The sequence below is a fragment of the Fusarium falciforme genome, chromosome 2 (assembly GCF_026873545.1).
Source record: "Fusarium falciforme chromosome 2, complete sequence".
NCBI classification, from domain to species: domain Eukaryota; kingdom Fungi; phylum Ascomycota; class Sordariomycetes; order Hypocreales; family Nectriaceae; genus Fusarium; species Fusarium falciforme.
The window spans coordinates 2,459,460-2,475,842 of NC_070545.1; the positions used below are offsets into that span (position 1 = coordinate 2,459,460).

Below are 16,383 nucleotides of genomic sequence, written 5' to 3' on the forward strand. Positions count from 1 at the left end.
TCCAAGTTTCGGAACCTGATCAATAGTCTCAGATGGTCCGACATGAAATGCAATAACTCTACCACTGTCAGTCGTCCGACCTCGACGGAACCCACCATGACAGACCGAGGCCGTGACCCCGATTCCTCCTTCGCCACCAATGCAGCTGAAAAGTTCCTTCAGTAGCGCAGATAACGAAGACGGTGAATATCCAAGCCCCGGAATGAGATCATTGGAGACGATTAGTTGGAAGCACCAGTATTCGCAGCCAACAACCGTAATTTTAACCTAGTCCAACCTCGATCACCCCTGAAGACGTTGTGCCTCGAACCTCCCACGTAGGAAATCGATCTGTACGATAATAAGACGATAGCCGGGGATCGAGGACCAGGTCCAGCGGATGCACATATCCCTGACATTGAAGTTGTCCTCGTGATCCGAGAGCTGCTGTCCACGAGCTCGAGTCACGGAATCAACCAACAAGACAACTGGTAGTGAAGCCATCATCTCACGACTCCACAACACCTGAGGATCGACAGTAGGCGCTAACAATTCGCTAAGATTCATCCCCCCTTTCTTGCTTTGGGGAGGATTCTGTCGACATTAGCCTTGAGTGCGTGCGCTGCACTTGTCGCGCTTGTTTTCAAGTCCTGATCTGATTTTGGTGTTCAGTTAATCAGACAACGGCAGTTCTTTTCAGCCCGCACAATCGATGCCCTGATTTCCGAGCTCAGTGTCTTAAACATTGTTCCACGGGCTGTCGAGATGTATTGAACTTTTGAGTGACAGCGATGCAGTCTCGGTGAACATTGGACAGGCACCGCTTACGTGTGCCATCTCCGAGCAAAGCCCGCGTACCTGAACGGTCCGATGAGGCAGAGCGAATGATATTTCAGAGGTCGGGTCGGTTGAAGAGAATGCTCAAGCCAAGATATCAAAAGGTTGAGTTAGGGAGGTGCTGGTTTGCCAAGAAGGATCACCCTGGTCCAACACTGGGCTGGCCCAATCTTGTGGGTTCATCCCCATTCCAGCGGAGGTTGGAACCCAGGAGTTAGGATGTAGAACCGAGAGAGAAGGTTGAACATGGCTTTCGGAGTAATTGAACCATTGAAACACGTCTTTCGGGTCTGATGGGCATGTCGGAGGGCTTCACCCACGCGGGCTGTACACTCCCGCAGCGCCTCTGCTCTAGACCAGCCCATCATGTCTCTGTGGGTGTCCTCCGACCGGCCGCAGAGATGCGCCGCTGGTGCTGGTGTCGGTGTGTGGGTGTCACATCCCGAGAGAATGAACACTAGACACTCTCGGCCTCCATGGCAGGATGAAACAGTGCAAGGAGGCCCTGGCTCCAGCGACAGGACGGCCCCAGTTCCTTTGCGGTAGTAGCCCCAGTCACTTGGCCTGGGCGGGAGCGCATTGTCGCTTGTGCCTTGGCCGATAAACCCATGCCAGGTTGCGCTAGCCTGGCCGTTCGATCGGTGGTGGGTTGGGACAGTAGCGTGCCGGCCAGTTCATTAACGTTCAAGCCCTCGCCATCTTGTTCTGGCTTTGGTTCATCTTTCCATGCTCTATCGACGACGTCAAGGCCAGGCTTGGTCAGACCTCGTTCGGCCTCTGCAGAGATCAGCAAGTTGATGTCGAGACGAATACCTACCTCCTCAGACTTGGCCTCATCACTCGCTTAAGAGGCCTGCCTGTCGTTCGTTCGTTTTCGGTTCGATGGCTCACTGGCGCCTGACGTGCTAGGCGAAAAGATCCAGCATGCATCTACACACAGTCGCGTTGCTCTCGATCGCAGCGCTCGTGCATTCCGTCGATGGAATAGTCGTGCGTCGAGGTGAGTTTTATTAGTTGTGATTGATGACGGAGAGGGGGAATACGAATTCATGCTAAAATCACCCTCAGACGTCGTGAACCATGAGGCGGCACCTGCGCGATTCCCCTTAATCAACAGCACCACAGTCGCGACTTCCTCAGGCGGCACCAGCACTCTCGTACTTACACCATCAACCTCGGCACTGGAAACCACCACTTCCAGGCCATCTTCTTTCACCTCCAGCCTCACCACTGAAGCTGCCAAGTCAGTTTCTTTAAAGGATCCTCTGACAGCTGGACACAAGGACCAGACCAAATCTTCCTCTGGCCCGTCGGCACAGCCTCCCATCGGCACCAAAGTTATTAGTGTGCCCAACGATCACTCGTTTTCAAAGCATCATTCGGCTTCTATCACTGCAATTCCGGCCAAAGCTCCTCCTTCAGCAGCCAACCAAGCCCCAGATACAGGGGCATCTCCCGATAATTCCAGGGGTTCGGCGAACAGGGCCAGGCCTCAACAAGCGTCTGACCACTCCCTTCCCACCGCTGCTGTCGAGTCGGGGAACAATGCCAGGCCTGCTGCACCTGAAGCGGCCTCGACGGCCTCAGCACTCTCACGAGGCAGGGTGAGGACTAAACACGCTCCCGATCACTCGTTTCCGACTACATCGGCTCTCAACAAGACCAGATCATCCACTTCAAGCAGCAATGGATGGTACGGTACAACCATTACTTTCAAAAGAAACGATACCTTCACTACGGTACCTGCAATCTCTTCAGCGCCTTGCACCAGCCTAGGAGAGTATGAGCCCGTGACCGTCTTCTCCATCGTCTATACAACTACGACAACCTGGTACGGCAACTACAGTGACTACACGGCACCTTATCCCGCCATCAACACCCCCAACTACTGTGGCACAAGTTCTGAAGCGCTTGGCGAGGAAGAACCTACATCTGCCCCCAAGCCTGGGCAACCACCGCCACCGAAACCATCGGGAGGATTCGGTGTAACCACCAAGCGACCTGGACAGCCAGTGGAAACCTTTTCATCCTCTAGGAGGACTGTCACCTTCGTCACCACTGACAAGAATCCTGCCGTCGTTGTTACTTCAAAACCACCTCCACGCTTCAACCGACCCACTCAGGGAGTCAATGGGCTCCCGGTAAGTAGGAAACAGATGGCCCGTCCCTCTAATATGCCTCAGGATGGAAATCATGGCCAACCTGGGGGGGATAACCAAGGTGCGAGACCCCAGCAACGCCCTGAATCACAGCCGCAACAACGGCCCCAATCGCAGCCCCAATCGCAGTCTCAACCACAGCCTCAACCACAACCGCAACCGCAGGTAGAGTCGCCAAGAACCTTCAGCGTGACTGCCAGAGGTCCAGAAGTCATTATCAATGACCACACCTTTTCAGATCTGAAGCCAGGCCAAACAACAACGGCGACAGCAGACCATGGGACGTTTACTATTTTCCCCTCCAAGGTTGTCGGCGAAGGGGCAACGATCAAGAAACCACAGCCTTTGGGGAGCGTCGTCTCGGCTGCCACTCCTACCAAGGCCACAATCGGTGGAGTACCCGTTGTTGTTTCAGGGTCAGAGGCTGTCGTCGGCAGCACGACATTCAAGCTCCCTTTTGTCGGTATGTCGACGAGGATCGAGGTTCCTGTGGCTGGTGCCACTGCGACCGTAGAAGAACGGCCAGTCTCCATTGTGCCGGGTACAATCGTGGTGGATGACGAGACGCTCACCTACCGCGCAGTCGGTGCACCCCAGACGGATGTTATCATACAGGGAGGCGAAATGGTCACTGCGTCCGGAGTGTCTATCTACGTCTTTCGTTCTACAACCCTCACATACGGACCAGGCATACCAGCGACAACCCAGGTCGTCGACGACGACACCATTACCATTGGCCCTTCCGGTGTTATTGTTGAGGCAACCACTCTTGGTGGTGCTAATGCCAAAGCCACTGATACCAAATACCAAATCGTGGGCGGTGCCACCATCACAAAGGTCAGCCCTTCATGGGTAATAATCGATGAGACAACCTTCACAGCTGGGCCTGGCGCCAAGAGTACCACGAAAGTGATTGGTGGCGAGACCGTCACCATCGGTCCTAGCGGCATCGCCATTTCTACTACACTTACAGTCCGATACCCATTTGGAGCTTCGACTGTGACTACGATCAAGGCCATGGCAACAGGAACAGGAACAGACAGCCTGCCTACCGAGACTGGAAGTGCCAAGAAGGCGAAGAAGAAGGGTAGCAGTGAAGACGATGAGGACGATGAGGATGAGGATGAGGACGAGGATGACGAAGATGAGAAGGACAAGAGTAAGGACAAAGACAAAGGGAAGGGGAAGGATGATGACAGCGGTGCGGCTTCTCAACGGTTTGGTCTCACTGGGGGAATGACTGGGTTCTGCATAGCGATTGGCGTTTGGACTTGGATTTGGATTTGGATTTAATATGGGCCAAAATGGCTTGGATGGGTGGCATCTTGAATGGAAACCCAGGTTAAGGGGCACATGTCAGGGATACTACGGATGGTACGGGAAAGACTGGCTCTGGTTGGGCATGTAGGTTTACGACATGACGAATACCTGGCAAACGGGGCTCTTGGAAATACGAGCCATAAGCACATGGAAACCGCAAGATGCGGGATATTGTATTGTACCATAGTAATGTATTATCTTGAGGCTTGAACCGAGATCATATGACCATGATGTCTCATCCTATCACCGCCTTGCCTGGATTGAGCTGGCATTCCCCTCCTTATTCATAGCCCAAACACAAACTCTGGATCATCCAACCCGAGCCGTCCCGAGGCATTCTTCGTCCTCGAGTGTGCCTGGCAGGAATGATCGACACGGGGATACGAGCGGGGGCGCTCGCGGCATGACGACGCGTCACGGCTGGTGATTTGAGACTTGCATTCGTTTGGTGCTGACAGGGGGGAACAAGGTTCAGCTGTCTGTGGCCGTGATGGTGGTTGTTTCGACGTCGGTGGTTGCGAGATGTCGACAGATCACATATCACTGGTGGAACGAGGACAAGAATAAGAGATTGTTGCAACGGCTCAGATAAATGTATAACTATGGTTCTAAAGGGTGCCATGGAGAGGCTGAGAAGTAAAGTAAGATAATCGGATGCTTGCAAAAGAGTCCAATATGGGTATCAGACTCATCGGCAGCAAGAAGTGAAAAGTTCGAAACGCAAACGCAAGCACACACAGATCTCTCGGCGAGCATTACCACCTCTGCACCCCTTTTCCCTTCCCAACACCCTCCGTCTCCAGAGGCGGGAACTCCTCAAACTGAACGCCAAGACCAACATCGGATGAAGCATGGCCTGAATCCTCCATGCTGAGCTTGAGAGCAAGTTCAAGGTCATAGTCGCGCGGCTCGGCGCGGCTGGATGAGCCGCCGGTCTTGGATGCCCCTGGAGAGCTGAGTCCTGAATGTTTGCCCTTCTTGCTGGGTTTGGCCTTGTACGTGAGGGAGAACTCGTAGTCGCCTGAGCTCATTGCCGGTGGTGAGTGGCCATTCTCGTTGACGCCCTCCATGAGCGAGAGACGAATGGCCTGCTGGATCTGCTGCTCATAGCCGTCCTCGTTTTGCATTCTACAAGAATCCTCCCCGGGAGGGGCCGTGGGAGGAGTCATCTCAGTGATGCTCGGCTCAGGGGTGATGGTGTCGACAGTGGTTTCGCTAAAGGTCGATGCAGTGTCAAGACTGGCATCGGCAGCCGAGTCGCTGGTTCGTCGCTGTTCCTCGAGGAATGCCTCTTCAGAGACCATCTGTGCATACCGCAGAGCCTCTTCCTCTGTCAGGTCGCCGAGAGCACCAACACCGAAACGATTCTGCAGGCGTGCCCGCTCCTTGGCCTTTTGCTCGTTCTCAAGTCGTAGTTCAGCCTCCTCAGCGGCGATGAAGTCGGTAACGACTCCGCCCTGGCGGCGGCTGGCCAGACGACCATGAACGTCAGAATGCCTCAGACGGCGCTTGCGTCCCATAGTATGGGCCGCAGAGCTATATGCCCAGTATCTCAAGAAAGCTCCAAAGGAAACGACACCTCGAAGGATTGTTGGATCAGGGTCAAGATAGATGGCGCCAACCGCAGAGTAGCTGGACTCGCGAAGTGAGGGATTCATTGTCATCATATGTCGAGGAACTCGACCATTTGACCTCGCGTTGAGCGTCCGAACAGGCTCGAGGGTAGAAGCCAGGGGATCCCAAGCCTGGACAAGCCCGTCACTTCCGCCGTGGACAACATACAACGCGGTAAGAGCCACGCAGGAGACTTCGGGGGACTCAGTCTGAATCTGACGAACTGGGTCGATGCCTGTACCCCTGGTGTTGTCTCTAGCGTTCCACACAAGAACGGCACCTGTGTCGGTTCCGATGGCAAACAGACGAGACCTGCGTCCTGGGATTTCCTCCTCGGCTGTGTAGAGGGGGTCTTCGGCGAGTGTGAGAACCGAAGTATTCGAACGATCCAGGCCAACACTTGTGATTGTAGCATGAAAGTGGCCTTTCAGGTTCATTGGGCAGCTATCCCACTCATGGAGATGTGATAGTGAGTCTGGCGACGACGCAGAGGCAGGCGAAGCAAGCCCTGGTGATTCCTGCTCAGGAGTCCCAGTGGTCTCTCCCGGCGCTGTTCCGAAGAGCGATGATTGACTGGCAGCAGGAGGCGCAGGAGGTGCCGGTGCCAGGATGACGGAGGACGACTGAGCCTCCTGAGAAACCAGAGATCGAGTATAGCGTTGAACATTTGCGGGACGACCTTCAGCTAGGCCACAGTCGATCACAAAGATGCTCTCGCCTGCACCCTGGCCGTCGTCACTAGCAAAATCAACTTCCAACTTGCGCTGCATGTCCCATCCCTCACAGACCTTCCTAAAGTGAGCTGGCTTGTGGCGCAGGAACTTCTCAATCTCCCGAGCTTCAGCAGTCAACTGACTCTTACTCAGGTTCATCGAGTTGGAAGGAGATCTGGGCGAGTATGCTCCTCTAATTGCATTCTTGTCCAGATCATCCGGGCGAGCAACGCGTCGCGTAGAGTCGAGAAGGTGCCAGTATACTGAACGTCCAGCATACCAAGCGTTCTTGGTAATGTCCTCGCTCTTTGCCTGGTTCTGTGCGCTGGGCGTCTCAGTCAGGTAATACACTTCGCCGAGAGCATTCAAAGCAACTGCAAAGATTCTTGCAGCCGTCTTTCGCTTCTGGCTGTAATTGTCATCAACCTTGAGGGAAATGATGGGCACTCCAGGGCTAAGAACCCATCGAGCGGTGATTTCTCCAGCCTGATATCGCTGCGGGCCAGAATCACCACCAATAGCGAAGGATGATACGACACCAAGGGTTGACCCAGTAAGCATCCCAATCATCGAATTGGTGTTTGCTGGCACAGCTTGTGACTTTGCCAGCCAGACGCTACAGATGGCTTCAGACATTTCTGGGATCTTGGGGATATCAGGATAGGTATCCACGACACCAGAATCACCGCCAAGATACCGTCCACGGTTCTCGTTGGTGCTGCGGAAGTAGGCACGGCCTCCTGGGAAGCCCTCGCCAGCGAGCAGGCCGTAAGGCTGGCTCACATCAAGAACGTTGGGGGTGGCAGCAGGGCCTTCTCCCAGGCCAAACGGCACCAAGTTCGGGACAACCTCGTCAAGCTGCATCGAGCTGAAAGGGTCCACGAATCCCCATTTCTCGATTCTTCCGTTGGTGGGATCGCTAATTGATGCGACTCCTAGATCTGCGGCTCCATGGATGGCTCGCGGGGGCTTCTTCCCGTTGGTAAAGACAGCGTGGAGGCTAGATACGAGCCAGGGCAGTTTCGAATTGAAGGTCAAAACTGCGCTGGTTTTCTTTCCAGAGCGGACAGATGCGCCAATGCCACCAGAGGCAGCCGAGGCACCAGGCTTGCCGCGCGCAAGACTTCTCATCAGGCGCGTACGGAGCAGGTACTCCTTTCTCCAAGATGCCATGGGCGTGAGACGAGCAAAGTATCGAGACTCGAATTGGATCAAGTCATGCGAACTATGAGCCCAGATATCCACGTTTGTCTTGACTTCGAGCGCCTCGTGTCCTGGGAAATACCGCAGAAAGGCCATTCTCCAGGCATGTGAGCTGGTAATGAGCGCATAGAAGCGCTTCGATACCAGGGCGATCGCGGCATGGGAATCGGAGTGCAAGTGCGAAAAGATGTGCGTCAAAAGCTCTATAGAAGTCTCAAGTTAGACTCTTCACATTCCATCTTGTTAGAGACGTGATAACGCACCATTGGGGAAGTCTGCGAGCTGAACACCATCAGAAGGCGTCTCTGTGCGCTTGGTGACCTTGAAGCCCAGGGCTTTCTTAGGGGTCGGCGGAGTCATTGCACTCTCATACTCGGAGATGCGGTGGCCGGGAGCTGCAGGTCGACTGGCCGATCCATGGCTGAGACTCAGTCGACGTAGCTCTTCATCGAGCAAGTCGGCGTCGACGTCATGGCCGGAGTCCCGGCGGAGGGCCGAGGCAGAGCGCGGCTCAGGACCACTCGAGTCTCGGGAGAGAGCTCGGCGGAGGCCGCGCGGGTCACGGTGAAGGAGGCCATGCTGGGAGGAAGAGGTGTAAAAGGGATTGTCCTGGTGAGTCAGAGGTTCTGGATTCTCGGGAGGCTCTTGTTGCATATAGCTGAAGGCGTGGAACTCGGGGAACAGGGGTGACGACTGTGCAGGGAGTGTTTGCACAGTCTGGGGCGCCGGGGCGATAGAGTTGAAGTGGGTGGAGAGATTGATTGGGCGCTACAAGAGTGTGTCGCTGCGAGGAGCTTGGAGTTGACGACGACAAGGGGGAGAAGTTGGTGGTGATGGTTCCAAGTTGGTCTTTTCTGCCGCGCGACGCCGCGTCGAGCTTCTTTGGCTGGGAAATTGCGTTGCCGATGATGAGCCGGCCAGAGAGTCCGTAGAGGTCGTAAGGAGGGGGAGCCAATAGTTGACCACAACAAGACATCGTGTTTCTCTATTTCGAAAAGCGATCAAGTGACGATTTCTCGCGATCGATGCTATGCTCTGATCTGAAAACGTGCTATTCAAGAGTTCCGATTCTTATTCTCGTTCTACTGTGGGCGTTGTTGACTGGCTTGAGTTCGCCGCGTGAGTCATCTAATGGCTATTATTGAGCCATTACTCTACCTACTTAGATCCATCAACAGTGATGCCTAGAGGAAGAAGATGAACGTCTTTGAACAGGTGCATCTCGAATACCAATTCTTGAATCATTTCACAAACCTTACTGTCAAGTTTGACTTTCATTGCCCTGGAGTACATCTGCCTATCCAGCCGAATGAGACTGAGATCGGATGAAAACCCTCTATTGTTGTCAGCTTTCTATCGAGATGAGGTTTGCCCCAGAGACTTACATTGTGTGCCTGGACGAAGCTGATGAGTTCTTCTTGAGCCCTGATTCACTGAATGCACCCTGATCTTCACCCTAGCTGAGCGACCTCAATCACATCCACCACAACGATCTCTACGCCGTGCCACAGCAACGTCTTCCGAAACTCAGGCTGAGACCAAGATCCCTTCAACCGCCTCACTACCTTGACTTAATATACATGTCTCTGATCATCTGAGACTCTGCCAGCCAACCTTGTGAGACTCCTGTTGAATGCCTCAGTCTGTGGAACCATGTGCGTGGGCGTCAACATACCCGATACCCAGCCGGGTCTCCCTATCGAAACACCCTCCGATCTCAACAACCCGTGGCTTCATTCCCGATCTTGAATTCCTGCCTTGGACTTGATTCTTGCAAAGACATGACTCTCCAAGACCTCCACTGTTGGGCCGCCAACCCTGGGCCCCGTCTGGGTTAAACAGCCATCATCATCTTTCGTATCGGCATGTCAATGACATGACAACCCCAACCTGTGAGCAATATACTGCGCAAGAATCTGGAGATTTCCACGTTGTGGGACGATGCTGTAAGAGTCCCGGGCCTTGGAGATGGGTCTCTGTTTTTTCCCACATGGCTAGAACCTGCGGGCAGCTCTCAACTCGCAGGATGCGGCAACGTCATGTAGGCTTGAAACGAGTGCATCGTGACCAGTCATCGAGGCATTTATTTGCTCTGTGATACAGCTTATTCATGTAATATGCCGACTGCCGGCAGATGAGCTGAACTGGGACCAAGAATAACGGCGCTCTCTGGTAGGTAGGCGACTGTGCCAGCACTTGTGAAATATGGGGAGACTGGGATATTGAAAGTGTCTATTGCGGGGATAGCTGCAAGGACAGGTGCTCCGTAACAGATGAGAGTCTCATTCTAGCACATCCATCGACCCGAAATCACAATTGAGTTCTCGTGAGCCTGTCCTAGCTTCATTCTCCTGTCAACGTCAACATTTGGCCGCGTTGCCGTCTGGACATGGATGAACGGGAGCCGAAGTTTCAGTGGCGCCGGCGGATCGGCGGGCCCTCCCGTCCCGCGGCGCCACTCTACGTTATCCGTACAATGGATGGAGAGGAGATCCAACTTTATCAGGAAGTGCTGTTGGTTGAGCTGAAGTTTCTTGACGTCTGCTGCAGGCCAGGTCAGGCCGCCTCGCCTCGCTTCGGTCGTCGGAAGGATGCCATCTGCCGAGATTTGTCACCATGACGATGCCGTCCAGGAAAAGCCTCTCTCTCCTGCAAGTGCCTGGCTCCGGGTCATTGGGTCATCAGCCCATCCAGCACTAGAGGGCCGCGGAAGCAAGGTGTTGCAGGCTGCGTGACAAGTCACGCTGCACCGAGCCCAAGATGGCTCTGAATCGGCTTCAACTGACTGCGGCTCCTGCAGCCATTCACTCTCGGTTGGAGCGGGAGATGCGTACATAGTAACCAGGCACACTGTACTGCACAGTACCTACAGTACAGACACCCAGCCCGGCCCAGCACCCCGGCTCGTCATCCCCACGCGCAAGGGAGTCCAACGAGCGTCCTGCCTTTCCAGGGATCGACCTCCGAGCAGGAGATCTGACACCCCCCCTCCCCGGATTGCTAGCGGTTCGCATTTCGACAAAGTTCACAAGGAACCGGTGAGCCAATGCTGTTATGGCCGCTATCAAGGGTCCCGGCCATCATTCTCTGAAGCCGTCGAACCCGCGTCCTCTGGTTTGTCAATTTCGAAAGTACCTGACAGCTTGGACATGATCCCTGGGACCTCTCTGCTCGATAACGGGTGGCCGTGCGTGGAACTATCCATCAGTCCCTGCAAGCTAGCGTTGATACTTTGGCTGGCGCTGATTGCCTGCCTGCAAGCTGGGAAGCCTCCTTTCCTTTTCCTTGTTGCTCTTGAAAAAAATCTCTTCAAGGAATTGAGTCGGGGGATATCGATTTCCAAGGCGGCGACCCGTCGTGCAGGGCAGAGGGCCCATGCGTGCACCTCCAATTTTGCCTGACGAGACCGTCTTCAACGCCGTTGCCAGCCACGACGGGGCGGGGACTGGGACTGGGACTGCAGGCCAGGTCACGGCTTGTGGGCACAAGCCCTGCCTGGCGCTGGATTCTTGCAGTGCGTTGTTGGCGAAGAGGGTTGGCCTCTGGCAAGGCATCCTCAATCATGATCTGACGGAACCCTGTTGCTTGCGTAGTTCTACGTATCCCTCGGAGGCTTGGCCTCTTTTCTTGACGAGTCCAAGGCCCTGAGCGTCGGGGCGAAAAGAGATCAAGCCGGACACGACGGAGGTGGAAGCAGTTGTGAAAGGAATACTCTTATCAGCCGAGAATCTTGAGGACTTGTAGGGCCAAGACCAGGCCAAGCAGGAAATACGAGCACCAATCTTGAGCAGTTTGCTGTTCCTCGCGAACTGTATTCTCACGTGCGATGTTGTAAAGACTGTAAAATGTTAAACACGTTGAAAGACTCTACTGCCAACAACTATAAACCTGATCTGTTTTGCTTCATAAAAATATGTCGACGAGGCACACTCTACCGTTACTAGAAAGAAGCTGTTTTAAACAATGTACCCAGAAGACACGAAGTAGCTTGTTCCTTCAAAGAAGGTTGCAGAGTGTCTTGATCAAGGGCAAAGAGGTTGGGTGGGTGGCCAGTTTCCATGAGCATCTCCAAGAGTTCCCACAGGGTATAACAAAAACACATACATATAGCCGACTGGAAACACGAGACTCAAAGCGTGCAATCATCGCGGAGCATGCAAACGCCACATGGCATTCTAAACAGACGTCATTCGGCGCATTGAAGATGGCGTCTGGGTTTACAAGAGTCTTGGCTGGCTTCTAAGAAAGACTGGTCGAAAACGTTCAGGCCAGAGGGTACATAAGCCAGTAATTCTGATCCAGGTGTCAACAACTCAAGGTTACCAGTGCGTACACGAGCTCTGACCGAGCACACATGCCGGTGGGCTCTACCATCTAGGAATCTCTCAACGCATCCGGTGTTGACGAAGCCCTTCACACCCACAGATCCTCAACGATTCAATAACGCAAAAGTGTGTTCTTGAACATGGTATAACCCAAACGCCCTTCCCGTCACTCACACGGATACCGGATCAATTCAATCTCGCTTTGTTAACGAGAGGTCATGGCGGAAACCTGCCTCTTCATTTGGGCACGAGCATCACCAGCTCGCCAGCAAACCTAACTGCTCTCCCGTTCAGCCGATGTTCGTATAATGATGGATTCAGTAAAAGCGTCAAAGGCGGCGCCACACGTTTCAACCACAGTTCCAAAGCTAGAAGCACAAGTCTGCTGATGAGGCGTACACGAAGGGAGAGAAATGTAATAGAGATGGCGTCTGTTAGCATCGCCAGCAAGCTAATTAACCCTCCATGTGATCTTTAGCCTTTAGGGATGAGGCACAATCACAGTGTAAAATCATTAAGTCCGAGAGCCCGGCACGCTGTATATACGAAACACGCTACTCACTCAGTCAAAGACAGCCTTCCAATCATCAACTACCTCTATACCTGCAAATGGTAATCCGATGTGACTTGGATGATCCAAGTGGGGCAGATTTGTTTTCCAAGCACAGACGGATGGCTGTAAACCTACAACAAACAAATAACTACGGATACAAACACTGTTCTATGGCTCACATATTGATAATACCATCTCTAAAGACTCTATACTTATTCAATTGGCTTTCATGTATTAATTAATACCACATATACCTTAGTATTTCTCATCTCGTTCATGGTCTCGGTTCACTTTCAACACTGTCCAGGTGGTGGTCCACACATCGAGGTATGTGCATTCCTCTCCGTCCGTGGCATTTTCGTCTTGCAGGTGGGATCGAGGTGGAGCGACTGGGACTTTTTAATATGAGGCTGGCAAAAGGGCCTGGAAAGAAACAACATGTTTCTCAACTGTTGTAGTGGCAGTGGGCACAGTCACAACGTATGGCATCCATCAAGGGGACATGTGCTGAAAACACTCCGTCCAGCGGCCATGACCACCTATGTTTCACATGCTAACAAAGGATATCAGAAAGAACACACGCCGTACCTTTGGAACTGGAGTATATGCAGATATAATTGCCACGGACATCACTGCGCAGGATAGACATTCTCAAACGAGTGGATCAAGAGGCAATGCAACCAACAACTGCCGAAAACTGATTCCCCACGGCGGCTACCCGGCTCAAAGAGATGACTGTTAGAAGCGGCATTGATCTGTGATGAAGCTCTACCGGCTTGATGTGGCCAGGGTGCCAAGGAATCGTATGCCGCTGACTCCCTAGTAAACTCGAGGATCTTGGAAGCAAGCAGAGCTAGAAGCAGGAGTGTCGCCACAAACAATGTCCAAAAGGAGGATGATTGCCTTGTAGCAATTCGATATGTGTATCCCTTGTGCTTTGGCACAACGACCCAAGATATTTGTATGCATAGGAATAATCCCGCCGAGTCCAGAGTCTTGGGCAGAGGTTTATGCGCCCCCCTGCTTGGAGCGATGAAGTGTGAGCTACCACTGAGCTGTAAATTTTACACGGACGACAGAGCAAATGGAGCATCTTACGAGCACTGTATCGCTGACTTTGAGTTCCTCACACTCCCTGGTGATACCAATTCCTCTCCAAGTCATTACTGGATCCTGACGGATATGGCAGCTGGGTCATTCCTACCGTGGTCAAGCATAGGATAAGAAAGGGAGCGTGTCCTGAGAAACAAGAGAACAAGAGAAATACGACTAAGGCAGTGGCATGTGTAATCAAGTCTGGTCCATGCCCAATTCTACCCTGGCGGTCCAGACTAGCCAAAGGATAGAAGGGATTAGGATTATAGACCTCTGACGGTGACTTCAATTCCGGTTTGCTTATGATGCACACGCAGGTGATCTGCTTTGATAAGATGCACGTTGTGCAAACAAGGGCGGTGAAAGCCCAACACCCAATTCCCAGGCAGGTGTGTACAGTCCAAGCGCCGGGACCCGGTGGCAATGGTCCAGAATCGGGCTGTCAGCTTCTTGTTGGCCATGTCTCAGGTGCTGAAACCGGCCCGCTGGGACTGCTGTGAATCCAAGACCTTTTGAAGAGGGCGGCGCACATGAAGCCACCGACGGCTATTGATGGGCGGATCAACGGCCACCAGCCTGTCTCTCTCTGTCAGCGAGCGTCAGTAGCACAAGGTTCTGTCAGTCGGCGTTAGCTGCCCAAAGTGCGACTACCAGGATCCAAGATTCCAGCATCACGACCGACTGATGGCTCGATCTCATGAGAGCAGCAGCAGCCATTGGCAGGCAGGCAAGCTTTGGGCCCGAACTCGCGCCTCCCGCTCCCCCTCTTCTGGACGGCTACCATTTCTGGCGTCTCTGACGACAAACTTACCGCCGGAGTGGTTCGTGGAGCCTCTCGAATCTTTCCCTCGAGTTAGCCCGAAACCTTCATTTCCAGCCCGGTATTCCTATTCCTCCACTCCACTCCCCTCTGATCCATCCAATCCATCTTGAATTTGACCAAGGAGAATGGGGGTGGGCGCTCGGTCTCCCATGGTCGATCCTCCAGAGGCCCAATGCTAATAATATTTTCCCCGCCCAAGCTCCAATGAGAGGAGAGAAAAGAGACGGGCGGGCGGGACGATCCACCAGGTTGGCACAGTCGTTTGGCGGGAGACAGCGGGTATCTGCAGGACGGGCGAGACTTCCATTGAAATCAGCTCATGGCGCTCCGGGCCACGGTGGAGGCACGATGCAAGCAAGTCATGCCATGCAGCAGAGATGGGAAGGGAAGGGAATGTTAAGGGAGAGAGGCCTTGCTATAGTTGCCGTAGGCAGTCAATAACAAGGCTATTGAATGTGGCAACGATAGAATGACAAACAATCAATCAATCGCCCCTTGGACAAGATCACAACGAGGCAATCAGTGTCATCGGAGCAATCCCCGTGCCAGATTCAATTCCCAACGGGTAACTTGAACGGCATGCCCCCTCAATTGATGTCGCCTGCCTCTGCCTCCAACTCGCTGCTGGGCCACATCTGCAAGCGACTGGAATGTTGCATCGTGCCACGGCGACTGACCATGTGCGAGGTGCGGTGTGCGAGGAGAGTTAAGGAAATTCCCTATTCGCATCCATACATCGCTGTCTCGCGCTTTTGCAAACTGGGCTTGAACCTCCGTGCCAGAAGCCTCAAGGATTGCACAGTGCCTGCCTGTCGTGGATGAGGTGTTTACCGCTTTTGCATCATTAAGCGGGAAGATCAGACATGGGTGCCAGATTCGGTTCCTCGGACATTTTCCTCTACGTATTGTATCGAATCGACGATTTGTAAATTTGGCTTTTTGTCTTTTGCCATGCGAATGCGATTGTTAATCTCGGCAGCAAGCACAGACAGACAGTCAGACCCGACAGAACTCGGCCAGAGTTTCGGTCAAACAACGTCAGCGCGAACAGACGTAGGCGCAGGCACAGTAGTAGGCCAAGCTACTGCGCGCAGTGAGAAGTTAGAACCCTCGGCCGGGATGATTGCATCGTTGATGTGTGTGCTGTAAGCATGCCTGCCCCTTGCTGCGGTTGCTGCTGCGCGTGTAGTTGTGGTTGCGGTGCCTCGGCACGCACGCAACCACCAGAAGCAAGGCGACGCAACGCATGGCGACAACAACCACACTGCCCTGGCGCGTTGCAGGCGGCACTCGGCCCTTATTCGCTAGCGAAGGGACAGGTCAGCAGCTTGCAAAAGAACCCTTCCATCACCATGTTTTCCATGATCGAGATGGGCAAGTTGATTTGCCCACCGAGAACGAACGGTTCTTCCAGACGTTTAGCGCAAACGTCCATCGCCCTGCACCCAGTGGCCTGGGTTTAATGAAGATTTCTTCCGTCAGTGCCACTCGGGACACTCCTCGCGGCCCCACGTGTGATTGGGGGAGCTTGGTTTGTTTGAGGAGTGGAATGGTGGACTGATGGAAAACGGAGTCTCCAATGGATGGATGGACCCAGGGGTGCATCTTGCACTGAGGCAAACGGGAGCGCGGGAAGGGAGGAGGAGGAGGAGGAGGTGGTGGTCCGCCCATGGTAACCCTGGGGTTGCCCATGCTGTCGGGATGCAAACGAGGCGCAGTCAATCATTGACTTTTTGTCAAAACGTACGCCGCGCTGCAGTCG

At 53.6% G+C, this 16,383-nt stretch overlaps 2 protein-coding genes across 2 annotated transcripts; one reads left to right on the plus strand and one right to left on the minus strand.

The window, feature by feature from the left end:
• Positions 1 to 1,740: 1,740 nt before the first annotated feature.
• NCS54_00271800 (Hypothetical protein) lies at positions 1,741 to 4,268 on the plus strand (the record flags this gene model as incomplete). The annotated part of the gene is made up of 3 exons (XM_053148310.1): positions 1,741 to 1,816; positions 1,885 to 2,957; positions 3,000 to 4,268. 3 exons carry the CDS (start codon positions 1,741 to 1,743, stop codon positions 4,266 to 4,268), a joined length of 2,418 nt encoding a protein of 805 aa, XP_053004285.1.
• A 782-nt stretch (positions 4,269 to 5,050) lies between these two features.
• On the minus strand, positions 5,051 to 8,479 carry NCS54_00271900 (F-box domain-containing protein; the record flags this gene model as incomplete). Its single annotated transcript, XM_053148311.1, has 2 exons — positions 5,051 to 8,028; positions 8,089 to 8,479. 2 exons carry the CDS (start codon positions 8,477 to 8,479, stop codon positions 5,051 to 5,053), a joined length of 3,369 nt encoding a protein of 1,122 aa, XP_053004286.1.
• Positions 8,480 to 16,383: the final 7,904 nt, after the last annotated feature.